Below are 14,242 nucleotides of genomic sequence, written 5' to 3'. Positions count from 1 at the left end.
TAGTTACTAACTTCAAGATTTATTAGCAATTGGAAATAATATTATTTCACAAATAATATTTGATTCATTGCGGAAGTAAAGAATGTTGGATATAAATGTTAAACGCAAACTCTTTCATAAATTGTTAATTGGCAATTTATAAAATCTCACTAATTATAATATACATTATATTGTTTTGTAAAATATTTATTTAGTCCATAATACACGTAATTCACGTATCATGCAGTTACTCGAAGTTTGGACTATCAAGAAACGAGACCGGCAACACAGGGCAAAGTAATTTATGCAATTAGACATTCGTAGTTAAGTCTAGTTATAATTAAGATAATATTTAGGAATAGGTAGAACTTCTATCATTTCTACGCAAAATCGCGTTCTTGCGTTTCGTACAGAGTTTGAGAACTTCTCTGCAATATGTCCTTTCAGTGGTGTGTTTTTTAAACCAGTCGGGTGAATAAAATTAAACTCGTGTGCATCGACCAGACATATCCTCGCGTATACTTAGGTTGTTCTTGTGCGCTGTACTTTGACGCACATGGCCCCTATACACTCGGTGCTACTAACGCTGCTCGTTATCTCAATCTATGCCGCGATGTATTCAGAAAAAAGTTGTTCTTACATTTGCGTGTAATTAATCTCTACAGCATAAAGATGCAGCAATTCATGAACCGTAAATTGTTTCTAATTGATTCTAAAATTGATTTTAGTACTTTTGTTTGATACTCAGATGATTTACGAAAAATATTGATAGATGCTTTCTAGAAAGCAACAACTAAAATTAATAATGTAATAACTAATGTAAAAACAAATATTAGTAACACGAGAAGATTTTTTTTGTTACTTCTTATATCAAGAAAGATAATGAAATTATTCCAGTACAGTGTTTTCCCAGTTTTAATCTCAAACGCAAATAATATCCATTTTGTTATTCATTTCGTGTATTGCGACGTGAAAGTAATACAGAAGTTGATAAAGAGAATTATACGTTTAGATTAAAATCTACAACGGAGGAACACGTTAAATAAACTAAAGAAAAAAAACAAGCTTTAGAGAGGAGTGATGGAAAAAGCTAATTTGCGCAGCTTATCTCTCGGCAGAACGACTGTTTGCGCGTTTCCATCGCCTGGGAAAAAGAGTAATGAAAGGTAGATTGCGAATCTATCTGCATCCTCTACGTTGCGGGAGGGAGTTACATATCGATAAAATCCGCAACGCAGATCTACAGAGTAATGGAGCTGTGCGTCAGAGTGTCGTTTATCTGCCGCACGATCGCGTCAACGGCAAATCGCCTCCGTACTTAACGTCCCTGTATGTAACCGCAGTCCCGAAACTCGGAATGCGGTGTGCGAATCACATTCTGAAGCACGCATGCCTACTAACAGCGAAGTGGGTAGGTAGGCTTTGGTTCATGGCCTTTAGGTCATGGTTTCGGGGTAGTCAGTCACGTATTCTACCCTCGACTCTGGTGTGTCGACAGTATATATGTTAGTACTCCAAACTATGCCCTCTCATATCGCGTATGTGTCTCTTTCTCTCTCTCCCTGTCTCTCCCTCCCTCTCTCTCTCTCTCTCTCTCTCTCTCTCTCAATTCCTGGAACTTATTATATTATTAAAATTTAAAAAACTGGATAATGTTTTATTTAAAGATACTTGGAACTCGTAAATCTACTTTTTTTTAACGAAAATACCGAGGCAACGGTTTTTAAATTATAAACAATTGAAAAGCAAGGAGGTATTTTCGCGAATTATAACTTTCAAGGATGTAGATCAATAGTTAAATAATCCTGTTAGTTAATTTTAAATAAACTTTACTTTAACAGAGTTTTAATTTAAAGTTTGCACACAAAGTACCGGAAAAAAATTGAAAATCTACGGCTATAATGCAAAGTCTTTTTTGCTAAGAAAAAGCTCGTTTCAAATTGATTAAAGAATGTATAATTAAAATATCAATTTCGTAACACGATTTATTTATTAGTATAAGCACAATGTTACATTAAATTTTGCTCAATAATATCGTATTTAAATTTGGATCGTTATTCAATGTAAAACGTAAATATTATAATTATATTAATACAATATAATGCTCATTTACTACACAACGACATAATTCTAAAATGGTCATTTTTTAGTTGTTTCCAAAAGATGATGAGAATTCAATACACTGAATAAGGAGCTAATATGTACTTAGATGTACTTTTATTTCTCTTATCAGCTATTCCAAAATCACATTTTAAAATAATATCACAAAATTTTAATGATTCAAAACATTTAAAATTTTTTTCTGGCATAAAACCTCGTTTTTTTAGTTGTATCGTTGTTGTAGTTGTAGCAAATTAGTGATATTGATACGAATTCCATTTCATTAATATTCCAATGATTTATATTACAATTATAAAATATTCCAATTATACATATGTAATTTCAAACTATAATATATTATAAAATTTAAGAAATACTGGTTTTTAGTGCGTATCGGAAAAATGTATCAAATTACTCTGTTACATGTGTGCGATAACCGCAGTGACTGGGTTTTTCTCCATGGCACACACTTGTTTCAAATATCAATCTGGCGGTCAAAAACGTTCTATATGTTATCGTTTATATATTTTCCTTTTATTTTTATCTTTCTAAATTTTCGAATGTCGTTAACTTTAAATACAAAATTAATTGCAAAGAATAACATTTAAATAAATAATATTGAAAATGATAACTCCGTTTATAACCATTTTTTTAATATAATTCGTATATGCAAAATAAGTATGGGTAATTAAAAACTGATATTTTTTATCGTATCTTTATTCTCGAAGGAAATATAATTATATTCATATTACTTTACTAATTTTCTGTTGTATCTACGAGGGTCGTTCAATAAGCCCTTAGAAAATTTGTGCAAAATTGAAAACACTATCTTGTGTACAGTGTTTTCAATTTTGCACGAACAATTTTCTAAGGACTTATTGAACGACCCTCGTATGTCTCCCTTTCTCTCTCTCTCTCTCTCTCTCTCTTTCTCTCTCTCTCCTTGTATCATTAATAAACACGAACATTAAAATCTACGCATCTCCGCACGATGTCAACGAGAGTTATCGTTAATAAAATAAACGAATTAATACAGTAAACGCATTTACTTACCAAGCGGTATGACGCGTCGACATTGCTTCTCGCTCCTATAAGTAACTGTTTCAGACACTCACTCGCGCAGATGCGGATCGATCGAACACAGGCTAATCGTAATCCCGCGGTTTTAATTAACGCATCGGTGGTAATCGTCCGTCCGGTCGTACAACACTCCCGATGATCGCGCGACGTGCATATTTGGAATGCGTAAACAACGGCATGACGAACGTGCGGGGCGGGCGCGGCGCGGCATCTCGCCCCATATCACGTTCGCGTCGCGTCGCATACTCTCAACGGATAGATTCGAGACGCGCGGACAACTTTACGCGGCTTCGCGCGAACGATATAACCTCGCGCCGCGTCTTTATTACCGTGTCGCGTATCCGTGCCGGAGTTAATCACGAACGACGAGTCGCTCGTATATCGACGTGCTCGACTTGGCACTGCCGACACGGGGAGAGCCGGGATTCGCTGACGACGGACGTAAAAGCAACGAAAAGCCGGGAAGCCGCGCGAGACTCCGACCTGACGCGAAAGCGCACGGTGAAACGAGATGCCCGCGCGCCGCCCGCGCCGTGAAATGGGCGCCAGGTAACCGTACTAGAGTCAAATCAGAACAAGTGGGCGCTCAAACAACCGAAGCCAATATCATAAACAAACCACCGTTGCGTATCGGAAATTACGAGGGCGCGTTGCTATGCTTTGTCGGAGGTAATTTGCTCCGTTTCACATTCTCCGCGTCATTGACTGTTTTACGCATCGACCGGCGTGTTATATACATATATCTGTATGTATATGTTGCTCTTTTGGTTTTAATCGAGATAACTTCGTGCCTAAATCACGATTACAAACGAAACCGTTGGACGAGCGGCCGAGCGAGTAAAATCACTGCCAGTCATGCTCGCGATATATCGATAAGCTGTTTTTATTTGCTCGTCTTCTTCGCGATCTTGTATACTACTAGCGTTGCGTTTTATTTGGCAAGCAAGGCTCTGGAATCTATTTTCGTGAATATCGAATAATATACGGTTGACTCAGGCTGTATATCGTTCGGCTCGGCACCGCGATTTACGCGTTTCGCGTGTTTCAAGTCGTAATTTCCAATCGGCAGTGAACCGGCTGTATACCTACGTATTTGCTATATTTGTGTATTCGTATCTTTAACGGGCCGCGACGTGACGTCGCGCGCGAGGTCACACTCATCTCAGGCGCGTCCCGCCGCGTCGAAAATCCGGCGTATACGCAGCTAGGACCCGTGGTTCGCGGTACGGGTAGGAGCAGGGGTAGGAGTAGGGGTAGGGGAAGGGGAGTGATCGAGCGAAGAGGGGCGAGTTCGTTACGCGCGGGCGCACGAGTCAGCCGCGTGACGTAGCGCGGCCGCGCTACCCCGTTTCCCCACTTTCAAAAGTCCCAAACGCCCGCTGGCGCTCAGTCGCGCGCCGACCACCGAGGGCACCGAGCTACGTTCCCGTCTCTCCGTCAGACGTTCTCGCGCGCGTGACCGTGTTATTCTGGCCCTTCGGGCCTCCGGTATTCTCCCTCGGGAGTGTCACGGGTCTCCTTCTCGATGATTTGAAAGTGAAGTTTCTCTATTTCCAACTCGATCTCTTGGATCAAACGTGGCACGGTGGAACAGTGTGAAATTAGCCGGTATATTCCGTGACAGTAGTCGTGACAGAGAGTGCATCGAAGTGAACGACGCTTTCGAGCACCGACGTCGGAGTTCGGTTCGCTGAAACAGTCATACGGGGAATTGTGTAGCCGAGATAGTCGTGTGTCCTGTGCGGTTTGAATAATTTCGCAGCGTGGATGATATCTGGCGTACGGACTGCGCCCCGCGAGGCGGATCGACGCGAGACGTTGCGCCGCGCGGTTTGACGATCTCGAGGCTGACGGCAGCTCGAGCAGAGAGACTCGGGATTCGGGAGCATTCTCATTCGGATCACCCCGTGTAGACACGGTGTAAATCGGCGCGAGTGCAAATCGAGCAGAAGAATCGAATCGAATCGAATCGAATCGTCGGTGGACTTCTCGCGAGCCGGTGCCGTCAAGCTTGATCGGCGCGCGGACCGCGGCCGGAAATGATCGATCCGAGTTCGACGACTTCGCGGCGGGTGACTCGTCGTCGTTGAACGCTCGCGGAAGATACATCGCGATCCCGGAGTATCGATGACCAAAGGTGCGGGCGATGTGACATGTCCGTTGGTGACGTACGACGGTGCGGTGTCGATGTAAATGACTGACTGATCGGTGCGACAATGACGTTGATCAGTGCTGGAAACGGGAGAGTCATGATTGTGCTGGCGGTGTGGTTGCTCCTTCTTCTTCGGGCTCATCGGGTGGCAGGCTCCGATCATTTGGGTGAGTCATTTTTGTGTACACGCGAGTCCGGAGATCGGAAATAGTAATTTCGATTAATTTCAACCCCCTTCAGTGCCGTGGAAACGTTCGACTTGTAACCGCAATTGCTACGAATATTTTGTGTAATTTTAAATAATAATTTAATGCGAATAATTTAATGCACGCGAAACAAAATAAGTTTGTGTAAGTTCCTTGCTTTTTGGGGTGTTAAAGGGTTACATACGTTCGACAGGTCTAAACTTAGGTCGAAGATAACGAATTTTTATTGTTAAAATTATATATATTTTTTAAAAATGAAAATACATATCTTGCAGAGAGTAGTCGTTTGAGAATGTCTTCTGGAAATTTCAATAAAAAATATAAAAAATTTTGAGGCCCTGGCAGTTATTTTTCCGAATAGTGTTTGTAAAAATGGCATTCGCGGTAGAGATTTCTCCTCTCTATGAAACAAAATAGTTGTCATAGCCGATTTTGAAAATATTGATCTTCCGAAAAATGGCAGCGATTTCTAGCGAAAAATGTGATTTTTGACTATGCAAATCCGTCTTTTTTTATTTATGAAAAAACCAAGCTAGAGAGAGAGTAGATCGTCAAAATTCTATGACAAGCACTAGATTATTATATTGAGAGTATGTAGCTGTAAAAAATTTCATGCAAATCGATTCACTAGTCTCCGAGATATTTCTGGTACCAATTTTTTAAAAAACTGTTTCCGGGAAATAGCTGCCAGGACCTCAATTTTTGATATTTTTTATTGAAATTTTCGGGAGATATTCTCAAACGATTACTCTACAAGAAATTTATTTTTATTTTTTAATAAAACAAAATTTTACCTACAATAAAAATTCGTTAATTTTGATCTAGTTTTAAGGCCTGTCAAACGTATGTACCCTTAATTGATTCGATTTAAGTTATTTAGTTTCACACGCGTATTAAAAATATAAATATATAAGAATACAAATATGATAATTTGTTTATATTTTTATATAATATTTTGATTTTTGTTTTCATTTTCATACATCTGTTATATATATTTAATTGAAAATCTATATTTTTTGTTGTACGATATTAGTAATAATATACATAGATACGTTTTAAAATTAATAAAAATTTTCTAATTTATTGAAATATATAAGCGGTGTTAATTTTTGTTTTGCAAATTATTAAGCAGCAGTTAACGATTCATAAATGTGATACTCCAAAGGATTCTGTAAGTATTTATATATAACTGTATATTAAACATATGCGACATCTTGTACAATTTGATTTCTAATCTCTATATATTCTGAAATAAAATAATATAATTTTATGTTAATAAAGACTATTTTGGACAAATTATATTGAAATTAATGAGATCATATTGAGTTTTCCATTTAACTGTTTGCCTTTCTATTCATATAACAGAGGCGGAGAAATGTAGCGTAAAATTTTAATGTTTAACATTACCTCTCTGAAGATTGAATATCAAAAGTTAAAATTGGCCGTGTTGGATCGTTGCCGTTGCCTATTTTGGAGGCAACTGCCATGCGGAGTAGCAACTCCATGTGCATATAATTAAGAGATTAGAGAGCAAATTGAGGGAATTGCCACCCGGGAGCGGCATGTTGCATGTCGCTCGCGTTTAGCCCCCTCCCCTCTCTTTCGTGATGCCTAAGGCGCTGCGCGCAGTCCTGCAATAATTAGTATAATCAAACTTAACCATGTTAAAGTCGATATCCCGTATCGTGGCAACGCGCAATTCGGTCGGTATTTCGGTGTCTACGAACGTTTTGATTCATGGGGCAAATTCCGGGCCATAAATCAGGGATCATTGTGACGCGTGAATTAGTTGCAACTCAGCCGCTCGTATAATTAATCTAGCACGTAAAATCGTTTACATATAGATAACATAGTTGTCAAGCGCGTTTTATACCTGTGTGCGCGTGCGCTACGATTTGCGATTGAACGAATATATCGTGGGATTTGTAAGAACCGCCCGGTTATATATCCGGCTACCGCTGTGATAATTTACGATATGGCACGACTGTCGATTTGTTGGGGAATTAGCGCACCTGTTAATAATTAACGGGAAAGCGAAAGAAATGAATCGATTTCCGCAAACATCATCGAAAATCATGTTACATCTTCGGAAATTTTGAAACGTTTTCCCAAAACGACATGAAATAGAATGGACTTGTTGGTGGTCGGTGAGGTCGAATTTTCCGTTGGAATGTTAGCATTGAATTCTAAATCTACCGTGGAATTTTAGTGTACAAAGATATTACGGGTCGAGAGTTATGGGTTAAAATTCTTAGCAGAAATTCAGAACGCGGGTGTTAATGGCTGCAATGTTATTTTAAGCAACGTAATTTTGCAGTAGGTAATAATTGAAGGTTGATTAATCTAATTTAAATTTTCTGAAGGGAACTAGTTACTTGTTCGATTTATATTGATTGTAACATGAATATGTTACAGAATTAACTTGAAATTTTCATAATAAATCAGTTATTTAACAATGCATCTCTGTAATATGTTATTATGTACCTATTGTTATCCAATATTCGGATATTATTGAAGTTAATATACAAATTTTTAGTCTGTGGTTTAACCTCTCCGTTACGATCTTCCGCTCCGCTAATGCACTTGGATCGTATTCCGATCATACGCTGAAGCTCTGGGAGTGCTCGGCGATTATGTATGTATGTATGTCCAAATACTAGATGATGTCGATAGATCAGCGACGCGATCGTAAAGTTGCTCCGACTTCGTCACGTAGGTGCTAACGTGCGCGGAAAGAAGGATCGAATCAAGGAACAGGATAAATAAGAATGAGAGAAGAATGGACAGTGCATTTGCGCAGAGTGTCGAATAGCCGCGGGAAGAAAGCGCGTAATTACCCTCGTAAATCTATCGGATGTTTTCGAAGGAAGAAAAGAGATCGGACATCCTCGATGGCACTTTATCGATAGTCCGCGCGCGGTCGTTTAGTCTCGCTCGTAAATTCTTATTATAATTGGCGCGATTGCAGCAATGCTCGGAAATCGCGATCGGCGACGATCCGCCGTTGCAGCAGCCTTGGTAGTTTGAAAAGTCGCCGCCATCTCTATAAATCGTGCGAAACGATGGATGCCCGCGGGCTTATATGGTTGAAGTTTTACAGATCCACGTGAGAGAGAGTTACAAAAAAAGCTAGTAGGAACCGGTAGAGAGTCAGAGTATAGAACTTTGCCGTGTAACGCGAGAACATTTGGTTTAAAGGGCTCGATGTTACGATGTGAACGATTTGTAGAAAAAGTCGCCCGAGTAGATAGACGTTCTGAAATGGTATATAGGTCGTCCTTTAAGGATTATTCCGATTAGCTGCACATCGCGTCGAGGAACGTCATTGCTCCGGATTGAGGATATATTCGCAGGAAACATTTAACTGGCGCAAGACTTGCGCACGGAAAATGTCTTATATAACTTAATCTTGATTATCTTGTTCGGATATCTTTGCCGTCTTCCACTATAAATTGTACAAAATCTGTGCGAAATGAGGTCACGAACTGTGCAGGGGGAATGCTATCTGCATTTCGCCGGGAACAATTCTTCCGTATAGCCATAATTCAGCGCTGCCAGTGAAAAAAAGAACGGACAAGTCGTAATTTTCACTCTTTCGCGAAATAGATTCGAATATTCGAAAATTAATGCAAGATATTTTATATTCGTAACAGTCGCCGCGCGATGAAATATGGCTCGACCGGCTTGTGCACTTCGCATCGAAAGCGGGTGCGTATGCAGTTTGCAAAATTTCTGTACTCTTTTTTCTATCTCGCTTCGATATCGGAGCGATACGCAGTTGCGGGCACCGTATTGTACATTGAGATACAAACATTGCATGAATAGATAATTGATATTATATTTAGAAGTAACATTTAAGATGCAAATAATTTTTATATTATTTAAATGGCAGCGAATTGTTCTGAAAATTCCTTGCAGCCGATTACATTAATTTACGCGGAATTGTAGTGCTTATATATACGAAGCAAAACAATGGATCTTTCGTATGCATAATTAACCGTCTCGTGGAGCAGCTTCGGGGAGTCGAATACGATTAAAGGCTTTCCTGTTTTGGCTTCCATTCTCGTTGTTATCGACATTCGATTGTCTAATTGTCTTCTGTCGTTCGCCTCATTAGCTCAACACAGTTGTTTTTTTAAATAAGTGCACAATCGATCTTTAACGTTTTATTATATTATTTCATAAGTTACTCAAATCGTGTTGTTCGGAGGATTCAGGGGAATTTTTCGTAAGACATATGTTTTTCTCCCGACTGCTGCCAACCTTCGGTTGTTCAAATCAATAGTCACGCGCGTTATTTTTCAAAAAAATTTTATTTACCGCGTATCATGGCTTTTTGTTTGACTTGCGTCAATAATGTTTTGTCAGTATACATATATCGCGGGTTATATAGGTATATATATGGTTTCACGATTGATACGATAAGAGTGTTCTTTGTCGTGTTACGAATACCTTCCCTATCGACACGCACTGTCTCTCTTTTTCTCTCTCACCCTCTCACATTCAATCTCGCACATTCTTTTCGGGATAAAAGTTTCGACGGAAGAGCACTTCGTTTTCAAGCTTTCCCATTTCCGTTTCCACCCCGAGCCGCCTTACGGCTTACGGTCGCCGCAACAGAACGCCTATTTCTCGACTCCCGATTCAGCAAGTCGCGTAGAATAGGTAGAATAGCTGCTCAGCTACGGTTTAGTAGCGGTCTACACTTCGCGGAAGTACATTTACGTATTGTTCGGCTGGCTCATCTTTCTTTTCCGAGTTGAAAGCGTGCCCAATCTACATATCTGGCCCCGTGTAAATTTCCGGCAGTGCACGCACCCTGCCGCTCGCCCGCGCTTCTGCCCCGTTATTTGTAATGCTGAGGCTGCTTTCGTATAATATCGACAGTTGCGATTTCGACGCGTAAAGTCGCTGCGAGATTGTATCCGCTTTTATTTAGAGGCGAACCTTTTGCGGGTAACGACGCGCGTTACTTTTGAAACGAGCTTCGTAGAGTACCGACATGTATCCTTCGACTTGGTCGTTTCTCTCTTAGATAAGAGTGCACTCAATTTATATATGTATCCTCATGAATATAACATTTTTCCTGTTCTTCTTTGTACTGATTTATGTATAATCAGTTGCATGCATAGTTAGTTTTGATTTTGTTGAAAATCCTTCTTTTTTCTATCAAAATTCTTGGGAACAAATAGAGCTAAAAGTTAGTTGCATTGAAACTGTGATCTTGGCGAACGAGATAAGCCGAATGTTTTAAACAGTAGGATGCGGGAAGTCAAAAAGTTTATGACCCATGCAACGATCGTGTATATACAACAAAGTCGCAGTAACTAGATTCGCGATTTTGGGATGATCGAAATCCGCTTTGTTATACAAAAACTTAGCAGATTTTCCCCTTTGCTCGTATTTCTCAAATTACCATTGGCTGAGACAGTTGCGAGCTTTTCGGAGCATGCGAGATCTTGTCGGATTGGTTTGTCACATGCTTGTGTGTCACACGTAGGCAAATTAGTGTAATTTTGGTCGGAATTTATGCCAAACTAATCATGTATAACGATATTTGTTTACGTATTTAGCGGCATGTAGTAGTATCTACAATAGATAGATATATAGTCCGCGACGCATGTAATTAATGTGAAATTATTCGGGCCAGAACGATCCGATTTACGCGGCGTTTCTCGTCGCGTTTATCCCTTACGATTGATGAGGTGGCGTTCGTAACATCCGGATAACTTTACGAATGAAGTGTGTATCGGGTGTGCACGCGAGATAATTATTAGCCGCTAATTTGCAATCGCCGCCATCTGCTTAATGGCTATCGTATATGCATGCGGCATACTTGATAATTTATTAACAATGCATGCATAAGTACGCGTGATACGCTCGTCAACAGAATTCGACGAATAAATTCTGTAAATTTCGTCTCGTAATTACGCAATTATCGGAAAATCATGATTTCTGCGAAATATTCTCGAGGAGCTTTCATTAATATCTATTTTGTGTTGCTGTTCTTATTTGTATAATTGCTTTTTACATAATAATAAAACTTGATTCGATTTTTGGCGCTTTGAGAAGAAACAGAAAGGCAAATACCTAAGAATCAAAATTTATCTGTACAGATTTAATTGAATTCGTAATTAGACGCAATGTTGCAAAGATAATATTATGATAAAGATTAATCTTTGCATTTTAACATGATCTCCGGCTTACAACTTAGATCGCTGTTAATTGAAGAAGTTGACACGGACATGCGGCTTTTAGGGATCCGAATTCCGTAACTTTTGTTAAATAGCTCAGCTCAGGGACGCTGTGTAGCAAATTCCTCAATTAGGATTTCCAACTTAGAGACAGCTAAAAAGACTACGTGGTTCCCGGTATTTTTAGCTGAAACTGTTTATTACGTTCGGTTGAAGAATTCAATGTAACGCTGGATCACTTTATTTTAACATGTCGGATTACATCTGTGATCATTTAAGTAAAAGCAGAAGGCAGAAGTGTGATGGCAAATCTTGTTGTTTTTGAAATAAATCAACTGTATTATTGCACTACTATTTATATTTTATGTATCCTTCTGCCTAGCTAGACTTCCTACTTAATCATTTAACGAATAAATTGTATAGGATATAATGCACTATTTATGCCATGCACTCTCCAAATTCATAAGATAAAATTTTGCGCTCATCTCGTTTAATCAAAAAAATTCATTTTTAATAGGGAGACTGAGTAGGCCACAAGTGAACCTCCCCACATGTTAATTACAAGATTCTGAACAACATATACAAGATTTATGTGCGGTGATTATGCGCCCTTGCATTAGAGTAATTTTAATTTTTTGCGCTACATCTCCTAAAGGACTTCCCTCTTGAAACAAACAGTAATATTCCGTTAGAAATTAAAAATTAGATTACTGGACTGTGTACAATACATACCCCAATTATATGTTAATATCTTAAGATGATTTCGATTTTTGCGCTGCATTCCTTAAAGGATTTTCCTCTTATATTATAAAAATAAAGACGAAAATAACCCACTTCAGGGACACGTAACTAAAAATCGTAATTAGCTATTCTATTTCAAAGATTTTTAAGTTATACTACTAGTCAATTCTTTCAATTAGTTCTGTCGATATTCAGTTACGCAAAAATAATTTTTACTTAAGGGGCACTAACCAAAATGTTAATTATAGGCTTACGATATCGCAAATAATTTGATTATCTAAAATCGTGGGCCCCAAAGTGGGTTATATTTTTCCTCCCAGAGTACGGATGAAAGCATCCACATTTCTATAATGTGTTTACACATTTCACAAGTTTATATAATAATACTAACAATATTTCATATACCTGATTTATCGAATTTTATAAAAAAAACTTTTTTTCTTGTAGATTTGGAGGACGCGCGTAAATAGCGCATTATTATATAATTTATACGTTAAATTTTGATTAAGTAGATGGGGCTAGCTAGGCAGACATATTTTATGCCATATTTTCTCTTGTTTACATACATTCCACTGCGTTATTTTGTAATTTCCAATAATGCAATTGTAACACGCTATGGAGCTCATTGTATTAAATCCACGTAATACAGTTTTATAAAAGCTGCATTATCGCGCTTAATGCACATTTGTTTCACGGCAATGGTAGGAATTGAAATCTGAAGCTGTTGGAATATCCTTTCGCAGGACAAATTAACCAACACCAACCGTTTTATAAATCGAAACGTACTAGATAACCGCGTATCGCCATTTTGTGTCCATTTTACTGTAAGCTATGCGAATTTATTGCCACTATAGATCTCGACAAGCTTTTCACGTAGGCATACCACACGTTCACTCCGTTGCTATTTACTGCCACATTGTATCTGTTTAATCGGATTCACCCTAATAACCAAAAGTATCTGACACCAGCAATTATGTCAAAAAATGCAGTTTACAGAATAAAAAGTATATCACAAGTAACATAGATTTTTTTGCTATGGATCGTACGGTTTTTATCGGTTTTGTCATTCATCAATATTGGAAATTTTTACGCTAACGGAAAGTTTTATAAAATATTAGTATTTTTACGTTGCATTTTAACGCAAGATTTCCATATTTCTATTTTTACTATAATAATTTGACGATGCATTAATAATGCGACGATATCTAAAGAAGTTATGTATCTATAACATACTGAATTATAGAATATAAATTAACATGATATAGTTTTCAATTTTATTTAGATACTTGTTTAACGATTGTGTTTAACTCAGATTGTGACGTATCTGAGCTAGTTAGATATCATTATTTTCATGGGAATATCAGGAAGAGAGTTTGTACAAAGAATTAGGTGCACAGCATGCGGGTAGGAATCGGGGACAGCAACTTTCCGAAAACCGGGAAGAGCAGCATGGCGCAACATTGCCGCTGAATCACGGCTGCATCTGTCGTATATTAGTTTCCATTTCAGTTTCCAGCTATACGGAACTCTCGAATTTTCCTCTTTCGCCTCGTGTGCGCGCGCCCTCCCGCTCTGCCTCATCGCGAAAGCGGCGATGAGGATATTTCGTGGCGTCATTACGTAGCCACTTACAAAAAAAAATATCTTACACCGCAATTGCTTAATTAGAGATACTAGTGGTCTAATTATGCTCAGGGCTGGTCTGCGGAAAGTAGGTAGTTTCGTTGCACGTACAAAGAAAGAGAGAAAGAGGGGGAGAGCGAGAGAGAGAGAGAGAGAGAGAGAGAGAG

The 14,242-nt window shown here is 38.7% G+C and overlaps 1 protein-coding gene across 4 annotated transcripts in view; it reads left to right on the top strand.

The window, feature by feature from the left end:
* Window positions 1-5,348: 5,348 nt before the first annotated feature.
* LOC112463850 (protein eva-1) overlaps window positions 5,349-14,242 on the top strand; it is a 156,817-nt gene continuing 147,923 nt past the window's right edge. For all 4 annotated transcript variants that reach the window (XM_025030477.1, XM_025030478.1, XM_025030479.1 and 1 more), the window contains exon 1: window positions 5,349-5,478. In XM_025030477.1, the coding sequence (XP_024886245.1) occupies window positions 5,376-5,478 (103 nt within the window). In that variant the 5' untranslated portion in view covers window positions 5,349-5,375. The remainder of the gene's footprint in view (window positions 5,479-14,242) is intronic.

The sequence above is a fragment of the Temnothorax curvispinosus genome, unplaced genomic scaffold, assembly GCF_003070985.1.
Source record: "Temnothorax curvispinosus isolate PA1 unplaced genomic scaffold, ASM307098v1 QBEX01013717.1, whole genome shotgun sequence".
Taxonomy (NCBI): Eukaryota; Metazoa; Arthropoda; class Insecta; order Hymenoptera; family Formicidae; genus Temnothorax; species Temnothorax curvispinosus.
This window is presented reverse-complemented; position numbering and strand designations above follow the sequence as displayed.